The sequence below is a fragment of the Prionailurus viverrinus genome, chromosome D4, assembly GCF_022837055.1.
Source record: "Prionailurus viverrinus isolate Anna chromosome D4, UM_Priviv_1.0, whole genome shotgun sequence".
Lineage (NCBI taxonomy): Eukaryota > Metazoa > Chordata > Mammalia > Carnivora > Felidae > Prionailurus > Prionailurus viverrinus.
In genome coordinates, this window is record NC_062573.1 from 352,650 (window position 1) to 376,379 (window position 23,730).

The 23,730-nt window shown below is 51.4% G+C and overlaps 1 protein-coding gene across 5 annotated transcripts in view; it reads left to right on the forward strand.

The window, feature by feature from the left end:
* KYAT1 (kynurenine aminotransferase 1) overlaps nt 1–22,443 on the forward strand; it is a 35,580-nt gene extending 13,137 nt beyond the window's left edge. For 2 of the 5 annotated variants that reach the window (XM_047831497.1, XM_047831496.1), the window contains exons 2-14: nt 11,367–11,579; nt 13,645–13,703; nt 15,575–15,722; nt 18,106–18,255; nt 18,336–18,422; nt 18,649–18,777; nt 19,661–19,781; nt 20,146–20,222; nt 20,360–20,449; nt 20,560–20,746; nt 20,850–20,929; nt 21,690–21,776; nt 21,879–22,443. In XM_047831497.1, coding sequence (XP_047687453.1) covers nt 11,484–11,579; nt 13,645–13,703; nt 15,575–15,722; nt 18,106–18,255; nt 18,336–18,422; nt 18,649–18,777; nt 19,661–19,781; nt 20,146–20,222; nt 20,360–20,449; nt 20,560–20,746; nt 20,850–20,929; nt 21,690–21,776; nt 21,879–21,944 — 1,377 coding nt within the window. In that variant the 5' untranslated portion in view covers nt 11,367–11,483 and the 3' untranslated portion in view covers nt 21,945–22,443. Of the gene's footprint in view, nt 1–11,366; nt 11,580–13,644; nt 13,704–14,629; nt 15,723–18,105; nt 18,256–18,335; nt 18,423–18,648; nt 18,778–19,660; nt 19,782–20,145; nt 20,223–20,359; nt 20,450–20,559; nt 20,747–20,849; nt 20,930–21,689; nt 21,777–21,878 lie in introns of those variants that run through there. The other 3 variants (XM_047831498.1, XM_047831499.1, XM_047831495.1) reach the window with 3 other exon arrangements.
* Nucleotides 22,444–23,730: the final 1,287 nt, after the last annotated feature.

Genomic DNA, 23,730 nt, shown 5'->3' on the forward strand with positions numbered 1-23,730 from the left:
TCCGCCCCTCCCCTGCTTATTTTCTCTCTCTCTCTCTCAAATATAAATAAATAAACATTTTTAGAAAAGGGTCTGACGACCTACAGTCCTTAACACAGAGTCTGGTACAAAGTAAGCACTCAGGAGATTAGAGCTGGTTGTATTAATATCATTCCCAGTGCTGTAATCCAGTGAGATGATAAAGGCATAGTTTAAGGCAAAGGAGCTGTAGTCACTTTATTTATTTATTTATTTATTTACTTACTTACTTATTTATTTTTTAAGTTTATTTATTTATTTTGAGCAAGAGAGTGTGAGCCAGGGAGGGGCGGAGAGAGAGAGAGGCAGAGAGAATCCCAAGCAGGCTTTGACCATGTGGAGCCCAACAAAAGGCGCGAACTCACGAACTGTGAGATCACTATCTGAGCCCAAACCAAGAGGTGGACGCTTAACTGACTGAGCCACCCAGGCACCCCTGGATGTAGTCACTTTAGGAGAAAGGGCAGAATTCATAGGCGTGTAATGATGTGGGCAAGGGTGTCAGAGACAGGATCAGCCCGCTGGACACCCGTAGATTTTGGTCAGGAGACAGCAGACAAGGGTCCTTCTAGAGGAGTCAGCAGAACCTTGGGCCCAGAACAGGAGCAGCCATCCCTGCATTCGGCCAATCCAAGGAGACCGGCCTTCCCCATTTGCCCAGGATGCTCCCAGTTTTAGCACTGAAGATCCCATGTCCCGAGAAACCCCTCAGTCTGGGCAAGCAGGACAGTTGGTCCCCTAGAACATGCGGCAGGCACAAGTCGTCTACTGTGACCAGCGCTGAACAGCGCTGAACTCAGACCTGGCCATGGGCTTCATGTCCCGGGGCCGAGTGAGGCTGAAGCATGCTGGCACCTTCCCCCTGGTATGACACACTGTGGAATATCCCTCCTCGGATAAGAATCACACTACCCTTTGTTGCTGCAAGCTCTGGGTCTTAGCTACGGGGATCAGGGAATACTTCCTGCAGGGTTCCCCTGGGAAGCGACTCAGTTCTGAGAAATTAGAGAGTAAACTCTGGCCAAACTGACTTCTCGGCTCCTGGGATCTCCTAGCGCTCTCCCACTCCCGGGCCTTTGCACCATCCTCTCCGCCTGGCACACTTTCCCAGCTTTGGGATTCAGCTTGCATGCCCCCTTGTGTGGGGAGCCCTCCCAAACTCCCAGCTCTGGGGCAGGTGCCCAGGGCGCCCCCTAGTGCCCCAGCGCATTAGTTTCCAGAAGCTACCGAAACAAAGTACCCCAAGCTGAGTGGTTTTACACAACCGAAAGTTTTTCTTTCACAGTTCTGGAGACTAGAGATCCAGAAGCAAGGTGTCAGCAGGGCCATACTTTCTCTGAAGGCTCTAGAGGAGAATCTGTCCTGTGCTTTTCTCTTAGCTTGTGGTGTTGCCAACAATCCATACTGTTCCTTGGCTTGAAGATGCCTCACCCTAATCTCTGCCTCCGTCCTCACATGGCTTTTTCCTTGTGTGTCTGTGTCTCTTCTATCTCCTCCTCCTCCTCCTCCTCCTCCTCCTCCTCCTTCTTTTTAATTTTTTTCAAGACTTATTTTTGAGAGAGTGCAAGCAGGGAAGAGGCGGGGTGGGGGTGGGGGGCGGGGACAGAAGATCCGAAGCGGGCTCCACGCCCACAGCAGCAAGCTCCATACAGGGCTTGAACTCATGAACCACAAGATCGTGACCTGAGCCGAAGTCAGACACTCAACTGACTGAACCACCCAGGTACCCCTTAAATTTTTTTTTTAATGTTTGTTTATTTTTGAGAGAGAATGAGAGAGAGAGAGAGAGAGAGAGAGAGAGAGAGAGAATGAGCAGGGGGAAGGGGCAGAGAGAGGACCGAGGATCTAAAGTGGGCTCTGTGCTGACACCAGAGAGCCCGATGCAGGGCTCGAACCCCCAAACCCGTGAGATCATGACCCAAGCCAAAGTCCAATACTCAACTGACTGAGCCACCCAGGTGCCCCATCTTCTCCCTTCTTCTGAGGACACCAGTCATACTGGATTAAGGTCCAGTATGACCTCATCCTACATTGGTCACCTCTACAAAAATCCTATTTCCAAATAAGGTTCCATTCACAGGCACTGGGGCTCGGGACTCCTCAACACGTACTTTCAGGGGACACATTTCAAACCATAACACGTGCCTTTGTGCTTGTCAGGAAATACTTGCTGGATGTATGAAGGAGAGAGTGCTTGTCAGCCTCTTGCCTCCCCATCCCACTTCAACCCTCCACCCTCGCCCGGGGCCCAGCAGCTCGTATGGTGGGGCCCTGCCAGCGTCCGGTCCCTACAGTAGTCTCAGCCCCTAAGCCAGGGCACGGCCGGAGAAGATTAAAGCTTCTGGACGCAGCTGACGATTAAAGAACATAAGGAGGATGTGTCTCACCTTTGGACAGATGGCTGATGGTCAGCGCTCAGAAACGCTTTGGGTGACTGTGAGGGAAGAGCCTGGGCTGGGTCAGGGTTTAGAAGGGACAGGCTAAGTAGCTGCACTGGTCAGACTGAACTTAAAAGCAGGTGAAGCAGCTGTCTACTTCACGGAATCTTCTAGGGTGGGCAAGCCTGACTATTGGGTTCTAAATTATTTTCCTTCATTTCTCCTTTATAGTGAAGTTAGAGTATTATACTGACAGTTGTGAGGTTATGTGAACAGGCAGGCTATATTGGACTTCCGACTTCCAGTCCCACCCGGAAAGAGCTTGGGACGTCATCACTCCATCCTAACAAGCAGAAAGCTGAACCAACCGAAAAACCAACACCTCTCCTTAGACCCATTAGAGAAGTGAGGTCACAGGGCAAACCACTGCCCCCCAAATTAGAAAAACCAGCAGATCCAGAGAATCACAACTTAACCAGAACAGAAACCTCCGCATGGGCCCCGTTCAGGGGTGGGAAGACCTAAACGTGACTGAGAAATTGCCAGAGGCTAAGTGTGGACGAGTCTGAGAGTTCAAGATTCCAGGAGGGCCCACAGTCCGGACCTGGTCTGCCACCAGGGTTTTTCAGTACAGTGTTACTGAGACGCAAGCTCATTCATTGGTGTATGTGTTGTCCAAGGCTTCTGTCTCCCTGCCACGGTAGAGGTAAGGAGCTGTGACAGAGACGGATGTCCTGCAAAGCCCACAGTATTGGCCCTGGCCCCATACCGGAAAAGTTCTCTGACACCGCTCTAGAAGGAGAGTGGATACAGGGACCCAAGTGGACAGGAATGGCAAGTGTGGCTGGAGGAAAACAAGTGAAAGGGACAGGGGCAAGACGTGACCCGGGACAGGTGGCCTCACATCTGATTTTACAGGGCCTTCTAGTAGACGGTAAAGACTTTGGGTTTTATTCTTGGTTCGAGGATTTAGGAAGAGAAAAGCAGCTTCTGGAATCCAGGAGCTGGCCTGGCACCCAAAGATAGGACTTGTGTTCTCTTGAACGTGGACAACCGCACAGAACATCGATATCCAGGGAGAACATTCTGTAATCACGTCTGAACACAGACCAACGTGAACGTCTTCGAAGCCACACAAAACCTAGCGCCCCCTCTCCTGGCACATGCGGGGGGCTGCTTCTACACCTGTGACAGCTAGCCTCGCTCCAGCCCGCCTCCCTACAAATAAGATTTGTGATATCCAACCGTCAAGTGATCCCTGCTTCTGAAAGCGCCAATCCGGACCAAAGTCCTGCTTCCCTGGACCCTCCCCCAAATCACTCCACCAAAGTCCAAATCCTGTAATAAGTTCTAACACCCTCTCACTGAGACCTCACAGCCCCGTGGTGTGCACATTCCCTCACTCTATCGTTTTTTGTTTTTTTTTTTTAATTTTTTTTTCAACGTTTTTTTATTTATTTTTGGGACAGAGAGAGACAGAGCATGAACGGGGGAGGGGCAGAGAGAGAGGGAGACACAGAATCGGAAACAGGCTCCAGGCTCCGAGCCATCAGCCCAGAGCCTGACGCGGGGCTCGAACTCACGGACCGCGAGATCGTGACCTGGCTGAAGTCGGACGCTTAAGCGACTGCGCCACCCAGGCGCCCCATCACTCTATCGTTTCAATCACGGCTGTGCTCTCGGTGGTTTGGAGCTGACGGTATTGATTGACAGGGTTTAGCAATCAAATTAGGTGAGGCCTAATTTGCTGTGAATGAAAGAGAACCCCAAATAACAGCAGCTTAAGCAAGATCTACCTTCCCCTCAAGCCCCAACTAAATCCAGAGATAAGCGATGGTTCCTCCAGCATCAGGGGCCCAGCCTCCTTCCATGTTGTGGCTCTGACTTCCTCCTCGTGGGTGTGGAACGTTTTATTTTTTATTACTAATATTTTAAATGTTTATTTATTTTTGAAAGAGAGAATGCGAGTGGGGGAGAAGCAGAGAGAGAGAGGGAGACAGAGGATCCAAAGCAGGTTCTCTGCTGACGGCAGCCAGCCTGTACGTGGGGCTGAAACTCACGAGCCGTGAGATCATGACCTGAGCGGAAGTCGTATGCTCAACCCACTGAGCCACCCAGGCACCCCGGGAACATTTTAAATACATACAGAGTAGAGTGTAGAGTATACTGACCCTCCCAGTCTCAATCCATGGCCCAGCTTTCTTTATCTGTCCCCCCATCCGTTTCCTATTTCCACCATCTGGATCATTTGGGATTAGTTTGAAGCAAATCCCAAATATTTTGTCGTAAATACTTCAGGATACATCTCTGAAGCATGAGGACTGTTAAGAGGAAAGAAAGAAATCCCCAATACCATTAGCACAGCTAACAAATGAAGGATGTCTTCATACCCTACAATACCTGGTCAGTGTTCACGTTTGTCCCTCAGACCCACCCCTAACATTTGGGAACCCTCAGTGGAGCCCACACAGCGGGTGTCTAGATATTTGCAAGTCTTTTTAATTTTAAGTTTATTTATTTATTTTGAGAGAGAGAGAGAGAGAGAGAGAGAGAGTGCGATTAGGGGACAGGCAGAAAGAGAGGGAGGGAGGGAATCCCAAGCGGGCTTCACACTGTCAGCACAGAGCCTGATGCAGGGCTCAGTCTCACAAACCATGAGATCATGACTTGAGCCGAAACCTAGAGCCAGCTGCCTAACCAACTTAGCCAGCAAGGCGCACCTAGATATTTACAAGTCTTATGAAGCCTCGCTGTGGCATTCCCACCCGGCGTCCCACAGCCCACTCCCTGAGGACCATTGGCTAAGGACGCTGTGCTCTGCCCAACCTTTGCTGCCTGGCACAGATTCGAGCCTGAAATGAAGACTAACTAGTCCTAACTAGCCTAGTCCAGCTCCCAGAGGACAGGGGCCGGGTCCCAAGGGAGGCTAGGGCACCATTACCTGGCAAACCTGGGGTGGCTAGCTCAAAACCAAGCAGCCTCTTTCTTTCTGTTTCCCCAGAGCGGAGGTGGGGTGTTCTCTGCCCACACTCTTCCAGTGTGTGCTCTCTCTCTCTGCCCACACTCTTCCAGTGTGTGCTCTCTCTCTCTCTCTCTCTCTCTCTCTCTCTCTCTCTTTCTCTGGCTCTCAGACCCACATCTTTGGGTCAGAGAGGTCCAGTGCAGCTCATTCTTCCTTCTCCTATAACCCTGCTTTCTCAGTCAGTCACCAAACTCTCCTAAGAGATTCGTAAGGGAATAAGCACCTTAGTGGGTTTTTGTTGAGCGCTTGTCTTGGGGGGCGAGGGTGGCACCTTGACAGTCATTTCCTCGCTCGCGCTCCCAGGTGCCCGCGCACCACATCCGGTTGGTACACCTGCCCCCTTTGCCTCTCAGCTTTCTGTTCCGAAAAAGTCGGATCTGCAGAAAAGGCAAAAGAACCGTGCAGTGGCCACACCGTGCCTCCCACCTAGCGTCAGCCCTCGCTCGCAGCGCACCGCATTTGCTAACACCTCCCTTGTTGCCCTGCCCTTGTGGATGGCTGTCTTTGCTGAATCTTTTGAAAGCAAGTTGCAGGCGTCCTGACCCCTCACTCCTCAATGCCTCACGTGCCTCCTAAGAATGCGATCCGTCCCCCCAACACAAACAGCCCTCGTTCCCACCCCCAAAGAAACTGACCATTGATCCAGTGACGTCACCTGACGTACAGGCCGTATTCAGATTTCTCCCACGGATATGTTTTGGGAACTTTCACTGCCTTAGTGCTAAGGATGATGGATGGATTTCTGAGTACAGCCATCCCCTCAATCAGGCTCCTGCCAGTAAGAGAGTCATTCCTGTGGCCACCACAAGGGCACTGCCTTTTTTTTTTTTTGCTTTATTTATTCATTTTTAATTTTTTTAATGCTTATTTATTTTTGAGAGAGAGAGAGAGAGAGAGTGCGAGCAGGGGAGGGGCAGAGAGAGAGGGAGACACAGAATGCGAAGCAGGCTCTAGGCTCCCAGCTGTCAGCACAGAGCCCAACGCGGGGCTCAAACTCATGAACTGCAAATGTTTTTTTTAAGTTTATTTATTTTTGAGAGAGAGAGAGAGAGAGACAGAGCAATAGGGGGAGGGGCAGAGAGAGAGAGAGAATCCCAAGCAGGTTCTGCACTGTCATGTCAGAGCCCAACGCCGGCTTGAACTCACGAAGCAGGAGATCATGACCTGAGCTGAAACCAAGAGTCAGATGCTTAACCAACTGAGCCACCCAGGCGCCCCTATTTTGTTTTTTTAAAGATTTTTATCTATTTTTTTTATTTTTTTCTTTAATGTTTATTTGTTTTTGAGAAGAGAGAGACAGAGCACAAGTTGGGGAGGGGCAGAGAGGGAGGGAGACACAGAACCTGAAGCAGGTTCCAGGCTCTGAGCTGTCAGCACAGAGCCCCACACGGGGCTCGAACTCACAGACTGTGAGATCATGACCTGAGCTGATGCTTAACCGACTGAGCCACCCAGGAGCCCCTATTTTTAAGTAATCTCTACACCCAACATGGGGCTCGAACTCACGACCCCAAGATCAAGAGTCACACACTCCACCCACAGCGCCAGCCAGATGCCCCTAAACGTTGGTGATTTTTTTTTAAGTTAATTAATTAATTAATTCGTTTATGTATTTAGAGAGAGCCCGAGCACGCACTCAAGTGAGCACGGGAGGGGCAGAGAGAGAGAATCCCAAGCAGTCTTCTCTGTATCGACAAGGCAGAGCCCGACGCAGGGCTCGAACCCACGAACCTCGAGACCATGACCTGCGCCAAAACCAAGGGTCGGGCACTCAACCAACTGAGCCACCCAGGTGTCCCTAAACCTTGGTGATTTTTTAAAAAGTTTTATTGAGATAGAACGAGACGCATACCAGATAATTCAACCATGAAAAGTGTACTGTTCACTGGCTTACGGTATATTCACACCACAGTCTAATTTTAGAATTTGTCCCTCGCACCAAAGAGATACCCAGTAGCCATAGCGGTCATTCCCCATTCCCACCCTCAGACTCCCACCCCCCCAGTGCAAGGCAATCGCTGATCTACTCTGTCTCTATAGCTTTGCCTCTTTCATACAAAGGGAATCATGTAAATTGTGGGCTTTTGTGACTGGTTCCTTTTACTTAGCATAACGTGTCCAGGTGTATCCGTGTTGTAGCCGAACCTCATTCCCTTTTATTTGCCCAATGCTAGTCCATCATGTGGATGTACCACATTTGGTTTATCAACTGACGTCCATCAACTGACAGATGGTTTCCGCTTTAGGCTGTTATGAATAATGCTGCTGTAAAAATGCACGTACAAATCTTTGCGTGGGCATAGTTTTCATTTCTCTGGAGTCTACACCTAGGAGTAGAATTGCTGGGTCATGCGGGGAGTCTATGTGTAAGCTTGGAGGACCCTGCCAAACTGTTTCCACAGTAAAACAGCCAAATGTACAATGGCACGGCTGCCATGTTACATTCCCAGAAGCAATGCGCCAGGGTTCCAGTGTCTCAGCATCCTCGAAGCGTCTTTCTTTTTTTAAGTGTATTTATTTGTTCTGAGAGAGAACAGTAGCTTGAGCGGGACAGCGGGAATGAGAGGCAGAGAAAGAATCCCAAACAGGCTTCGTGCTGTCAGCACGGAACCCGACGTGGGGCTCAAACTCATCAACTATGAGATCGTGACCTGAACCGAAATCAAGAGTCAGGTGCTTAACCGACTGAGTCACCCAGGCGCCCCAATTCTTGAAACATCTTTAAACATTTGTAATCGTCTGGGGCACCTGGGTGGCTCAGTCCGCTGAGCAACTGAGTTTGGCTCAGGTCATGACCTCACAGTTCGTGAGTTCAAGGCGCACCTCGGGCTCTCGCTGCTGTCAGCCTGTCAGCGCAGAGCCCGCTTCAAATCTTCTGTCCCCCTCTCTCTGCCCTTCTCCTGCGTGCGCTCTCTCAAAAATAAATAGCCGTTAAAAAAAAATTTGTAATTATCTGACTCTTGTGGTTGATTGGTTGGTTGGTTGGTTGGTTTTTTTCCTGGTGCCCAAGACTATTTAATGCACCGTCTGGCAGTTGGGCCAAAGAGAGACGGGGACAGCGTTTTGGGGGAGGGGTGGCAATGCAGTTTCTTTTTGCATTTTGATCTTAACCGTAGCCACCTTGCTGAGCTTTGGTTAGTTTTAGCGTTTGTGTATTTGTTTGAATCACTGTGTGCAGTCAGCCATAGCCCTTGCAGATAGTGGCGGTATTATTTCTTCTGGGTCTTATACACGTAACTTCCTTTTCTTGGCCCACCAGCCAGGACTTCCAATATGGTGTTGAAGGAAGTGATGATAGAGACCTCTTTGAATTTCGTTCCTACTTTAAAGGGAAATTGTTTTGCTGGTGTGCCTGGACGGCCTGGTCGGTTGAGCATCCTGAGGCTCGGGTCATGATCTTACAAATCAGTTCGTGAGTTCGAGCCCCGCGTCGGGCTCTGCGCTGACAGCTCGGAGCCTGGAGCCTGCTTTGGATCCTGTGTCTCCCTCTCTCTCTCTCTCTGCCCCTCCCCCACTCGCCCTCTGTCTCTCTTTCAAAAATAAACATTAAAAAACGTTTTTTTTAAATAAAGGCATCTGTTTTGCCATTGAGTTTCTAGTTGATAAACTTTCTGTGTCCTTACAACACTTGTAATTATTCTTGTTATTTGTAGCAAACTTCTAGTGGCATAAAGTGGCCTTTGCCCAGTGACTAAGGATGCTGAGCACCTTTTCATGTGCCTGTTAGCCGTTTATCTATCTTCTTTGGAGAAATTCAGGTTTATGATTTGCAGATATTTTCCCCCCATGCTTTTGTCTTTTCACTTTTCTTGATGGTATCTTTTGAGGCACAAAAGTTTTTAATTTTGATGAAATCCATTGGTTCTGTTTTTTCTTTTGTTGCCTGTGTCTTTGGTGTTATATCTAAGAAATTGTCTTCTCACTGAAGGTCACAAAGATGGGGCACCAGGGTGGAGTCAGTCGGTTAAGCATCTGACTCTTTGTCTCTGCTCAGGTCATGATCTCACGGTTCGTGGGTTTGAGCCCCGAGTCAGGCTCTGTGCTGACGGAGCTGAGCCTGCTTGGGATTCTCTCTCTCCCTTTCTCTCTCCCCTCCCCCACTCGCACTGTCTCTGTCTCCCTCAAAATAAACTTTAAAAAATTCCTTTAAAAAAAATATCACAAAGATATACTCCTCTTTTCTTCTGGGGGTTTTATAGTTTGGGCTCTTTTTTTTTTTTTTTTAATTTTTTTTTTTCAATGTTTATTTATTTTTGGGACAGAGAGAGACAGAGCATGAATGGGGGAGGGGCAGAGAGAGAGGGAGACACAGAATCGGAAACAGGCTCCAGGCTCTGAGCCATCAGCCCAGAGCCTGACGCGGGGCTCGAACTCGCAGACCGCGAGATCGTGACCTGGCTGAAGTCGGATGCTTAACCGACTGCGCCACCCAGGCGCCCCTAGTTTGGGCTCTTATATTTAGGTCTGTGATCCACTTTGAGTTAGTTTTGTGTATGGTGTGAGGTAGGGGTCCAAATTCATTCTTCTGCCTGTGGATAACCAGTTGTCCAGTACCATTTGTTGAAAGACTGTTCTGGCCTCACTGAATTTTCTTACCATTCTTGTCAGATGGCAATTGGCCATAAATGTGTGAGCTTTATTTCTGGATGCTCAGTTCGATCCCATTGATTTATATGTCTGTCCTTATGCTAGTACTACCCTTTTTTGGTTCCAGTAGCCTTTCAGTAAGCTTTGAACTTGTGCAGTAAGTCAATATTTTTCTTGCTTTTCAAGACATTCACTTTTTAAATGTATACCTTTAAGTCTCCTTTAACCTATCGTGCCTGAGATAGGTTCTTCCTTTGCACTTTATTTGTTGAAGAAACAGGGTCATTTGTGGATCGCCTCTCCATGGTGTCATTTAACATGTTCTTCTGTCCCTTGTGTTCTAGTAATCCAAAGGCATGATCTGATTTAGATTTGGTTTTAGCACAGGAATAATTTGCAGGAGGTGTGTGTGTTTTCAGAGTCAGCACAAAATGTGGGGTTGACTCTCCCTGTGATGTTAGGGGCCATCCATGATCTTCCCCTGGATCTTTTTTTTTCATTAGAAGTAATTTACATTTTGAAAGGGTCACTCTGACTGCTGGGGATGGAGGAGTTGTAGGTGTGAGAGATAATCATGCAAAAAAGCACTTGTGGGGCTCCTGGGTGGTTCAGTCGGTTAAGCATCCGACTTTGGCTCAGATCATGATCTCACGGTTTATGAGTTTGAGCCCTGCATCAGGCTCTGTGCTGACAGTGCAGAGCCTGCTTGGGATTCTCTCTCTCTTCCTGTCTCTCTATCCCTTCCCCACTTGTGCTTTCTCTCTCTCAAAATAAATAAATAAATAAACTTAGGGGCGCCTGGGTGGCTCAGTCGGTTGAGCGTCCGACTTCAGCTCGGGTCATGATCTCGCAGTTGACGAGTTCAAGCCCCGCATTGGGCTCTGTGCTGACAGCTCAGAGCCTGGAGGCTGCTTCTGATTCTGTGTCTCCCTCTCTCTCTGCCTCTCCCCTGCTCATGCTCTGTCTCTCTCTGTCTCAAAAATAAAGGTAAAAAGGGGCGCCTGGGTGGCGCAGTCGGTTAAGCGTCCGGCTTCAGCCAGGTCACGATCTCGCGGTCCGTGAGTTCGAGCCCCGCGTCAGGCTCTGGGCTGATGGCTCGGAGCCTGGAGCCTGTTTCAGATTCTGTGTCTCCCTCTCTCTCTGACCCTCCCCCGTTCATGCTCTGTCTCTCTCTGTCCCATAAATAAATAAACGTTGAAAAAATAAATAAATAAATAAAGGTAAACATTTAAAACAATTTTTTAAAGAAATAAATAAGTAAACTTAAAAAAAAAAAAACCACTTGTTGCCACACCTCGCACACAGTGACCACTCAGTAAAATTGCCCTTCCTGTCGTTGTTGTTGTTGTTGTTGTTGTTAGAGCTGTGTGTGGGGGACCCACGCCCTGGGCTCGGAGCCGTTTTCTGGCCAGAGCATTCTCCTCCCTCTCTTCTGCCCCTGGAGGGGAAGTTGCCAGTGTCCCGAGGCTCTGGGAGGCATGTTCAGGAATGCGGCAGCCATCTCTTTACAGCTGATGGGGCCCCTCCAGAGAAAGAAGGCTGGAACTTCTGTCACTCGGTGCTTGCACCAGACTGTAAGTGCTCCAGCCCCGTGTGATTTGCCGCTTAACCCGGGGCCCCTGGGATTGGCCTGGTCCTGGCTTCAGAGCTGTGCATGAGCTTCCTCTTTCAGTAAGCCTTCCTGGACTGCAGCCTGGCTGGGGACCCCTCTCTTGCTCTCGCCTCTACTGTAGAACTCAGAGCTTTGCATCTGAACAGTCTGCATTGTGCGGCTGCCTCCCCATCATCCCCGGAGCCCAGCCCCGGGTTCGGGTTCGGGTTCGGGACGAGGTAGGTGCTCAGTCGACATTGGCCGAGGAGTACGTTATGCAGAAGTCCAAGCAAGAACAGGCACTGTTTCCTCACTTATGCAGTTACCGTGTGACATCCTTGCAGGTCATGCCTTTGCCCTCCCAAGTTTCTGCGGTTCCCCCGTTATTTTTATCTCCTTGAACCCATTCAACTCCATTTGCCTCTTCTGTACTCTCTCTCTCTCTCTGCCCCTCCACCCCCTACTCCATACCCCACCTCAAACTTCCCTCAAGTCCACTGTCTGTCCCCCACCGCCACCCCAACTCATCTTTGTTCTGCTTTTTTTTTTTAAGAAATTAAAAAAAATTTTTTTAATGTTTATTTATTTTTGAGAGACAGAGAGAGACAGACACGAGTGGGGGAGGGGCAGAGAGAGAGGGAAACACAGAATCCGAAGCAGGCTCCAGGCTGTCAGCACAGAGCCCAACGCGGGGCTCGAACTCACGAACTGTGAGATCATGCCCCGAGCCGAAGTCGGACACTCAACCGACGGAGCCCTCCAGGCGCCCCCCAAACTCTTTTTTTATCTGTTCGTACATGGTCACAGAAAAGTGTATGTATATGCAAATGTATATTAGGGGACATCTTTTACAAAACACAGTTACATACCGCACATGCTGTTTTGTAGTCTGTTTTATTGATGTCAGTATAATACATTAATAAATATTATAAAAAGTGATTTTCTCTGGCACCTGGCTGGTTCAGACAGTAGAGCATGTGACTCTTGATCTCGGGGTTGTGAGGTTGAGCCCCACACTGGGTGTAGAGATTTTTAAAATATATATGTAGGGGCGCCTGGGTGGCGCAGTCGGTTAAGCGTCCGACTTCAGCCAGGTTACGATCTCGCGGTCCGTGGGTTCGAGCCCCGCGTCAGGCTCTGGGCTGATGGCTCAGAGCCTGGAGCCTGTTTCCGATTCTGTGTCTCCCTCTCTCTCTGCCCCTCCCCCATTCATGCTCTGTCTCTCTCTGTCCCACAAATAAATAAACGTTGAAAAAAAATTTTTTTTAAATATATATGTATATATTAGGTATATTTTATAGATGAGAAAATCACACTACAAATATATATATATATATATATATATGTATATATATATATGTATATATATGGCCACAGTTCAGTGTTCACAGAGTGTCTCCTCTGTTCCAGGCCCTGGGACAGCTCACGATCTGGGGAAAGGCAGACAAAAAACTATGAGCCGGGACCTCATGGCCTAGTGGGAAAAGCAGGTTAAAACAAACAAACAAAAGCAGAAAACAGGCAGTTGATATGCTGTGATAGAGGAGGATGGGATGCTGTGGGAGCAGAAAGAAGGCAAGGAAATCTGGGGAGATCAGGGAAGCCTTCCTGGAGGAGGTAACACCTAAGCTGAATCCTATATATATATATATATATATTTTTTTTTTTTTAATGTGATTTTCTCATCTATACAATGAGCCCAGCAAGATTGTTCTGAGTTTAGCCAGACCTCTGTAAGGGAACCTGCTGCTGTCACCTTTACCTTTGTGCTTCTCCTGCCCTCTTCCCCCTTCCTCTTGCCCCTCCTGCTCAGTCGGCCTGAATCTGGTCTGAATCTGGTCCATTTCAGAGCACGCAGAGTCCAGACGGGCAGGTTGGGCCAGTGAGGCTGTTGGGATGGGGCGGAGCCAGGTGCGAGGGTTGGCTGGAGCCCATCCTGCTATTGGGGAGTGCGGATCTGCATCTGCCCCCCAGAGGGGCGGGGACTGGGGCCAGAAAAGATCTGCACATCCACCACTCTGACTTTCTTCTGCTCGTTCTGTCTTCAGCTCACCATGGCCAAGAGGGTGCAAGCTCGCAGGCTGGACGGGATTGACTACAACCCATGGTGAGCTCCGTGGGGCTGGGGAGGTGTGCGGGTGTCCCGTCGGGCGTGGGGACTTCGGGGCGGGGCGGGACGTCCCTGGGTTTGCAGGAACTCAGCGGAACCCAGGAGGGCCCCCTGCCTTGCCAGGACTGTGAGATTTGCAGCCACGGCCCGTGAAAGGTGAGACTTGAAGCAGCAGCCCTGGGTTCGAATCTCAGCTTCACCCCCACTTGGCTGTGGCGGGGGTGGGGGTGCGGGTGCAGGTGCAGTGACTCATGTGCCTTATGACTCATGTGCCTTATGTAGCCTTATGAAAGCTACCGCCACTACCCAGGCACCCGGCTCAGGGCTTTCCACTGATTTTATTTCACACTTAGTACTCAGAGTAAGACAAGGTGCGATACAGGCAGCTCTTTACTGGGCATGTGCCGAGGTTAATTTCTTTTTTCTTGACTTGTTCTAAATATGAAAGGAGCATGTGCCCACTGTTACTAGTGACAACGGATTGCAGTGGGAAGGTGTGTAAGAAAAATGTAGGGAATCTTCTTAATCCCTCCCTGCCTTTGGCCAGCGGCATTGGCCTGTACTTAAAAAAAAAAAAAAAATGTTGGTAGTTGTTTTTATAAAGCATGGGACCGTTTTTTCTTTCAAACTCCCCTCGTGAAGGCTGCCGCCTTCAGTCCTCTGTCTGAGGGAGGCTGGGCAGCCTCGCAGGCTTTGGCAGGTAGGGTAGAGTCCAACTTGGAGGGAGGAAATGACAAGGAGGCAGGATGGGAGAGGGGGCAGTACTCTTTCCTGGCTCACAGACCGGCAGACTCTTGGACCCAACACCGCCACTGAGGCCAGGAGAGGTCAAGTCTCATGCAAAGGCAGGGCAGAGCAGGAGCGGGCCTGGGGGGTACGTATGGGGCAGGCGGGGGGGGGGGGGTGCGGGGAGGGGAGGGGCGGGTGCCAGGAGGATGAGACCAAGAGAGTCAGGACAAAAAAGGGTCCCAGGTTCCTGCTGACCCGAGGGTGGTGGCCTGGGGATCAGGACCTAAGAGACCCAACCCAGAGGGCAGCTGGACTCTGTAGGGCATTTGAGCCTGGCTGTCCCCTGTCCCCATCACCCAATCACCATGGAATGTCCACCAGCTGATTTTGCCTCTCAGCTCTGCTATTAGCTGCTGTGTGACTCTGGGCAGGTCACTAGCCTTTCTGAGCCTCAGCAGCTCTGTGTATCTTCAGAGGCATTGTGGGGCTCTGGGAAGAAAAGGACAGATTTTCGATGGAACAGTTATTTATTGTTATGCAAATTCAACTCGGCCAAGCCTGACTCCTCTGCTCCCAACCAACCTGCAGACCACACACCAGCCTCCTCATCCAGCCTCTCGGCCTCTCCCTCCATTTCCCTGAAGAGGTGGCCACCAGGTAGGGCCAGAAGAAAGGTTGTCGGAGGCCACAAGTGGCTGATGGGAGGCCTGGTGGTCCAGCTGTGGTGCCGACAGATGCACTCATGGTGTGTGAAATCCACCTGCGGAGACTACACAAATATTTCCAAAGAATAAAGTGGGATGAGGCAGGGCAGGATAGGCTGGGAAGTCCTGTGATTGACCACACCGGAAGGAGAACACGGATTCCATGTTTGTGCTCCATGGGTTTGTGATGTGAGCGTTTCTTACCATGGATCCTGGTCGGAAAGTTGGAAATCCCGGGGGGGCTACGATGTGGGATTGGTACAGTGCTTGGCCCACCCAACCTCAGATCAGGGACCTGTGGGTTTGGACGCTCACGCAGGTCTCGGGCTGGGGCAGGTGCCAGCTCTCCGGTTGTTCTGGAATGAGCCCAGTGCATCATCCTGTCCTGGAAGCAGGTCCAGGCGGGCCGGTGCTGACTCTCCATTTGTTGCTCAGGGTGGAGTTTGTGAAAATGGCCAGTGAATGCGATGCTGTGAACTTGGGCCAAGGCTTCCCCGACTTCCCACCCCCAGATTTCGCTGTGGAAGCATTTCAGCACGCCCTCAGCAGCGACTTCATGCTGAACCAGTACACCAGGGCATTTGTGAGTCTCCCAGCCCCGTCCAGAGCCCCGGGACACAGGTCTCAAGGAAGCCCCCAGGGAGGAAGGGGCAGAGCCCAGGGAATTGAATGTGGCCACAGTTCAGTGTTCACGGAGTGTCTCCTCTGTTCCAGGCCCTGGGACAGCTCACGATCTGGGGAAAGGCAGACAAAAAAACTATGAGCCGGGACCTCATGGCCTAGTGGGAAAAGCAGGTTAAAACGAACAAACAAAAGCAGAAAACAGGCCGTTGATATGCTGTGATAGAGGAGGATGGGATACTGTGGGAGCAGAAAGAAGGCAAGGAAATCTGGGGAGATCAGGGAAGCCTTCCTGGAGGAGGTAACACCTAAGCTGCATTCTGAAAGGCAAGCTGCTGGTTGATTTGACTCTAAGTCCAAACTCTTCTGGTCAAGGTCACAGAGTAAAATATCCACCAGTTCTTGGAGTAAAGGTCCCTCTGGCTCCACCATTCAGAGATAACCACGCCCAACAGTTTGCTACTTTGCTGAAGAGTGTTTAGACTTTTAAACTTTTTAACTTTTTAAAGTGCTTATATAAACACACACACACACACACACACACACACACACACACACCCCTAACATGTGAGGTTTGCATTTTTTTAATCCAAATGGACTCATATACTGTAATATTCTGTAACCTGTTTATTTCACTAAACATCGTGTCATGGGCAACTTGCCACGTCAGAATAGCCAGCATAGCCTCATTCTTTTAATTTTTCAACGTTTATTTATTTTTGGGACAGAGAGAGACAGAGCCTGAACGGGGGAAGGGCAGAGAGAGAGGGAGACACAGAATCGGAAACAGGCTCCAGGCTCCGAGCCATCAGCCCAGAGCCCGACGCGGGGCTCGAACTCACGGACCACGAGATCGTGACCTGGCTGAAGTCGGACGCTTAACCGACTGCGCCATCCAGGCGCCCCCCTCATTCTTTTTAATGGCCACATGGTATTTCATTGCTTAGCTGTGCTATAATTTATTTAACAAGCCCTGCACTGATGGGCTGGCTTGGATATCTCACTATTATAAGCAATGGCACAGTGAATATTTCTGCACGTATATCTTTGTACACCCGTGTGAGTGTTTCTCTTAGATCCCTGGCAGTAAAACTAGAGAATCAAAGGGTCTAAACATGTAAACATGTGATAGACATTGTCAGATTGCCTTCCAAAAAGGCTTACTCACATCCCCACCAACAGACTGGTCGCAGACCTGGCAGGAAAGTTCGTTCTGTAGAGAGACCATCCATTTGTCCTAGACTCTTGCCAATCTTTTTAATACTGATATTATATTCTTATAATATTAGAGCAATCTTTCTTTTTTTTTTTTTTAATTTTTTTTTTTAACATTTATTTATTTTTGAGACAGAGAGAGACAGAGCATGAACGGGGGAGGGGCAGAGAGAGAGGGAGACACAGAATCGGAAACAGGCTCCAGGCTCTGAGCCATCGGCCCAGAGCCTGACGCGGGGCTCGAACCCACGGACCGCGAGATCGTGACCTGGCTGAAGTCAGACGCTTAACCGACTGCGCCACCCAGGCGCCCCTTAGAGCAATCTTTCAATGTTGCTTTTATTTGCTTTTCCTCAATTATGTGTGTATTGGGCATCAACACTTTTTCTTTCATGACCTACTTCATTTTTTTCGTTTAGGTATATATCTTTGTCTTGTTGTTTTGTAAGAGCTCTTTATATATTAAACATCTTACCTCCTCTTAACTTGAAATGTTTGTCTTTTAAGTTTGCTCCTGGTATATTTTCCTATACAGAAAATTTTCTGTGGTCAAATCTGGTTTAGTGGATTATTTAGTTAAGTTCTAGACAGCGGGTTTCAGTCACTTGGCTTAGCCTCGAGTGTTTTATAAGTGTCCTCAGCAAACAAGCGTACGGATCCAACCTTCCTCTCAGAGCAGGGTGCTTCCAAAGCCGTGATGTAAAGGCCTATTCCTGCACCTCAACTGTGCATGACCTTGAGCAAGTCATTTCCTGTCTCTGAGTCTCTGTTTTTCTACCAGTCGAATGGTGGGAATCATGTCTTGCAAGGCTGCTGGGATGATCAGATGGCACGAATGTCCTTCTTAAACTGAAATTGTGGAGTTGCCGCTACTGTGGGGCTCTGTTGGACTGTGCTCCGCGAAGGCATGCGCTCTGTCTGGGTCTCCACCAAATGCCAGCCCTGGGCATTGGGACCGCACAGAACAGGCTTGATGACAAGCACTGGTAGGGGAGATAAAAGAACTCACCCAACTTGAGCCACCATTGCCTCAGGCCTATTGCTAGAAAGTGCTAGAACCGCCTGGATGCAGCTGAGCGGGAGGGTGGGCCCAGGCCGAGCCAGGGGGCTGACCACTGCTGTCCTGGCAGGGTTACCCACCCCTGACAAAGATCCTGGCAAGTTTCTTTGGGAAGCTGCTGGGACAGGAGATAGACCCACTCAAGAACGTGCTGGTGACTGTGGGTGCCTATGGGGCCCTGTTCACAGCCTTCCAGGCCCTGGTGGAAGAAGGAGACGAGGTGAGTGATCGAGGCTCGGGCCCGGTGGGGATGAGGGTCGGGGGCCGTACTGACCCCAGCTAATCAGATCCTTTCGCTAGGTCATCATCATTGAGCCCTTTTTTGACTGTTATGAACCCATGACGTTGATGGCGGGGGGGCATCCTGTGTTTGTGACCTTGAAGCCGGTGAGGACGCTGGTTGGGGTGTGGTAGGCGGAGGGGTCCCAGGGGTGTGCTGTGTTGGCTCCTGGGAGGTGGGAGAGAAGGAAGAAAAGGCGGCCAGTTTCTCCAGGATGGGGGAGGCGTATCCAGAGTCCCCGAGGAAAAAAGGACTGTGGGAAGGAGGGTCAGATCCCTGGAGCTGAATGTCATGTTGGTAATTATTGCCACCACACCCCACCTCCTCTTACAGGGCCCCACTCGGGATGGGGAACTGGATTCCAGCAGCAACTGGCAGCTGGACCCCACAGAGCTGGCCAGCAAGTTTACCTCTCATACCAAAGCCCTAATTCTCAACACACCCAACAACCCTGTGGGAAAGGTACCTGAGAGAAGTCCTTCCGGGGGCCCCTCCAGACTGGGTTCATGTCTTTGCTGTGTCGGGCGCCTCAGTTTCTTCATCTGTGAGATGGGAGGTCAACCTGTAACGTAAGCTGAGGACCGAGGTCCCAGGGACAGGGGCAGGAATCCCCAGGGAAGTGGGGCAGGCTGGGTGCCTCCATGACCTCCCTGAGACCCCGGGACCGTGAACTCGCCTTTCGGAGTGTCTTCTCACGGGTAAAGTGGGAACGTGACGGAACCGATGTAGAGGAAAATCCAGTCTTCCAACTGGGTGTCTCTCCTCTCACACAACCACTGTGCTTACCACACTCCGACCCCGGACTGGGGGAGAGGGGGGTCCCACACGCAGCAGTTCTGCAACACCAGCTGGAGTAGCGTCAGGTGCCGCAGGTCAGGGCTCCGTCCCACAAGGCTGCCCACCCTTCAGGATGCGGGTGGGGCTGAAAATCCCAAGCTTCTAATCACGGATCTTTCTGGTGACCGGCCCCATCCCAGAGCCACCCGGGTGCCTACCCAGGGTGTTGCCCCATTAGAACAAAAAACGGTGCTCTTATCACTTGGGAATTTGGGAGGGTTTCGGGAGCCCTGTGTCGGGGACGGATGGGGGTCCGAGATCAAATATTAGGACAAGATAGGCTCCTGGCGCTCTTGTTACTGAGAGATTTACGAGGGTTTTAGGAGCGCTGAGCCAGGAACCTGGTGCAGAGACCAGTATGTATATTTTCCGTCATCTGGCAACAGACCTCCCGGGGTGAGAGTTGCCGGGATTCAATGAGATGGGGTGGAAGGGCCCTTGGCCGTGGGTTGGCAGTACCTCCTCATCCCTCTGAGCAGGCCTCTCGGCTCGGGGTCGGTCCCCACAGGTGTTCTCCAAGGCGGAATTGGAGCTGGTGGCCAGCCTGTGCCAGCAGCATGACGTGATCTGCATCGCCGACGAGGTCTACCAGTGGCTGGTCTACGACGGGTACCAGCATGTCAGCATCGGTGAGCCAAGCCGACCTGGGTGCCCGCGTTTCCCCCTGGACTTTTGTGGCCGGGCCCCGGAGCCCAACCCGGAAGTCAGTGCCAGCCCGGCCAGTTCGGACCCGTGGGTCTGGAGCCCCACCGGTCGGGTAATCTGGGGCAGCGGCCTCACCTCTCTGAAAACGGGGTGGCACAGTGGTGCCGCCTCCAGGGCTGCCATGAGACATGCGCTGAGATAAGTTGGGTAAATAGCTTATTAGCACGTGGAGTCCAGAGTGTTGCGAGCCCGCGTGCCCCCCGGGGCCCAGCCGCCGCCACTCCCCTGCCCCCCCCCCCCCCCCCCCCCCCCCCGGGCTCAGCAGCCGCTCTCTTTGACCTTGAGCAGCCAGTCTTCCTGGTATGTGGGAACGCACCCTGACCATTGGCAGCGCTGGCAAGACCTTTAGCGCCACTGGCTGGAAGGTGAGTCGACGAGGGTAGGGGTACCGCCGCCCCGCCGTGATCCTGGGAGGCCGGGTGAGGCTGCCCTCCCTGGGGACTGAGAAGGGGTGTGGCGAGGCCCCGAAGGGCCTCACCGCCTCCTCGTGTTCCTGGGCCAGGTGGGCTGGGTCCTGGGCCCGGACAGCCTCATGAAACACCTGCGCACGGTGCACCAGAACTCTATCTACCACTGTCCCACGCAGGGTCAGGTGAGGAGAGGCAGGGGACCCCCGCCGCGGGGGGGGAGGAGCAACGGCAGGCCCCAGGCGGCCCCGGGGTGGGATCGGCCCCAACCTGTTTGTCCGTCCACCCTCCCCAGGCAGCAGTGGCCCAGAGCTTCGAGCACGAGCAGCTTCACTTTGGCCAACCCAGCAGCTACTTTGCGCGGTTCCCGCAGGCCATGCAGCGCACCCGTGACCACATGATACGCAGCCTGCAGTCTGTGGGCTTGAAGCCCGTGGTCCCCCAGGGCAGCTACTTCTTCATGGCAGACATCTCAGACTTCAGTGAGCCAGACTGGCCAGGCTGGGGGGGGGGGGGGGGGGGGAGGGGGGGCGGGGAGGCGGCGCTGGAGGCCGCCCAGGGCTCAGCGTGGCTTCTGTCCCCCAGAGAGCAAGATGCCCGACTTGCCCGGTGACGTGGATGAGCCCTACGACAGACGCTTCATCAAGTGGATGATCAAAACCAAGGTGGGTCTGGGACGCCTGGGTGGCTCGGTCGGTTAAGCTTCTGACTTCGGCTCAGATCGAGATCGCACGGTCTGTCGGTTCAGTCCCCGCGTCGGGCTCTGTGCTGACAGCTCGGAGCCTGGAGCCCGCTTCGGATTCTGTGTCCCTCTCTCTCTGCCCCTCCCCTGCTTGTGCTCTATCTCTCTCATTCTCAAAAATAAGTTAAACATAAATAAAATAAAATAACATCTTAAAAGAAAAAAAGAACAAGGTGGGCCAGGCTCTGCCAGGGCACCTGTGTGTGGTTTTACAGGCTGGGCCCAAATCCAGCCCAGCCTCTGCCCTCAGCCCTGGTACAGGAGTGTGTCTATGTCAAGGAATGGGGAGTCTGGAATTTGCAAAACGACACCATGTGGGCTGGCAGGAATCCCTGCCCTCTCTCGGCCTCAGCCTTCCCATCTGTGCAGTGGGTGCAGAGTTGGCTCGTTAACTACGAGCTCAGCCAGCTCCGAGCTCTGACCCTAAGTTTTATTTCCTCTCTTGCTCTGCCCTAACCTGCCACGTGGTGCTTCCCTCTCCATTTCCCCTCCCTGTGTACTACCGGGAAGGACCGAGAACCATGCTCTGGGATTCTTTGCCTCTGGCCTTGACCCAGCACCGGAAGGTGCTCCACTGAATGTTCCTTCTTTCCCCCACCCCATGGAGAGAAGCTCTCTGTCCCCAGAGCCAAGGATTACCCTGCTATGGGGCTGTGTTGAGACGTGGGCTTCCTCCTCCCCAGGGCTTGGTGGCCATCCCCGTCTCCACCTTCTACAGCGTGCCTCATCGGAAGATCTTTGACCGCTATATCCGCTTCTGTTTCGTGAAGGTAAAGGACGGGGTTTTTGAGGGGAAAGAGGGCCCCCCTCAAGCTCCCCGCGGCCCACTGGTGGTGTGGGGAGAGGGGCTGGACCGATCTGTGTTGGTGCAGGATGAGTCCACACTCCAGGCCATGGATGAGAAGCTGCAGAAATGGAAGAAGGAGCTCAGGCCCTGACACCACCTGCTCGGCTCCCGCGGGCTCTGCCAGGCTCTGCCTTTGTCCGGGTTTCAGCCATTCCCGGGTTGGGCGTATGGAGTGGGGGGGGGGGGGGGGGGGCTTCTCTGGGACACAGGATGTCCCCCCGGGCAGAGCCCTCTTTCTTGATCTCGGTGGATTCGGGAGCACTTTACTACAGTGCCTATATTCCTGTCCTGGTGGTGAGGTGTACCCGAGCCAGGCCTCTCCCTGCTCCTCCCTGGGTGGGGTGATACAGTCCTGGGCCCCCTCTGTATTTTTCCCAGTCTTGTCTGAGGCTCAGTGGACAGAGTCCAACAGGGTACTGGCCTTGAGTCCCAGCCCTGCCCTGGCCCCAGCCCTGCCCTGGCCCCAGCCAAAGCTTTAGCATCCCTCTCTTTCCTTATTTAACCTTCACTTTGGGACGCGGTCTCTAGGCTTGAGTCCTCAAGCCGGTACCTTTCACCCGTAATAAAGTTTTAAGTTATTTAGACCCTCATTTCCTGCTTCTCTCTGCTTCACACCCTGGTGCTGATCGACTTGGTCGGCATGGAAGGCACCTTGGGCACCTGGCTGGCTCAGTCAGCAGAGCATGTGATTCTTGATCTCCAAGTTGTGAATTCAAGCCCCACATTGGGCATGGAGCCTATTTAAAAATTAAAAAAAAAAAAAAAATAGGAAGGCACCCAGTGAACCTTAGCTCCCAGCCCCTCTTTGTACAAATGTGTTTTGTGGAGTAAAACTGAGGCCCAGAGAAGGGCAGAGACTGGGGACTTGTCTGACATCACAGTTAGTCAAAACCAGTCAAAACCAGTTAGTCAAAACCTAGTTAAAACCAGGCCTGGAACCCAGGGCTCGGATGGTTGTGTGTCCCTGGGGTATGCGTGCATGTGTATGGGAGACAGGGGCCCCAGCTGAGTGTCTCACAGGGAAGATACAGTCCTACCCCACAGGGGTCAGAGTCCAGGGCAGGAGGGCCAGGGAGTTTAGACAGAGGGGGAAGGAAGTAGCTTCTTGTTTTGTACTCCTGTGTGCCAGGAGCCTAGATGCCCACCATCTCATCAAACAATCCTTCAGGACAGGAGTTACTTTCTGTATTTTACAAATGAGGAAGCCACGTTGGAGGTGATGTGAGTTGCCCAAAGCCATCGAGCTGGCAAAGGTAGAAGCGAATTTGCTCCCAGGCGTGGGCCTCTCGCTGGGAAGTCACGGTCACGGTAGCTCCCGAGTTCATTTGGAACTCTTGAAGCTGCATTACACGGCAGGCCCAGGTGTCTGCTCATGTGATACATGTATTCGTAATGGGAATGTATGATACAATAAAATGTACTTGGTGTTTGTCCTTGGTTCCTGGCACAGAGCTCCTGAAACCCTTGGAATTCCCTGAGAGATAGGACTCGTCCTTTGTTCGTAATTATTATTCATAAGCCCCTTTGACTATGTCTTTAGAGGGTCAGAACTTTCAATACTAACTCCTGAGGGAGGAGAAAGAGACCAAACATTGGGTTCAGTCACTTGGCCAATGATGTAATGAATCGTGCATACGGAATGAAACCCCACATAAAAACCCTGAATCAGTGAGGCTCAAGGAACTTCTGGGTTGGTGAACACATCTGATGAGCTGGGAGGGGGGTACATCAGGAGAGAGCATGGAAGTTCTTCCTCCCCCAAGACCTTACTCTGTGTACCTCTTCCATTTGGCTGTTCCTGTGTTGTATCTGTTGTTTTGTTTTGTTTTTTATTTATTTTGGTTTTTTTTTTAATTTTTTTCAACATTTATTTATTT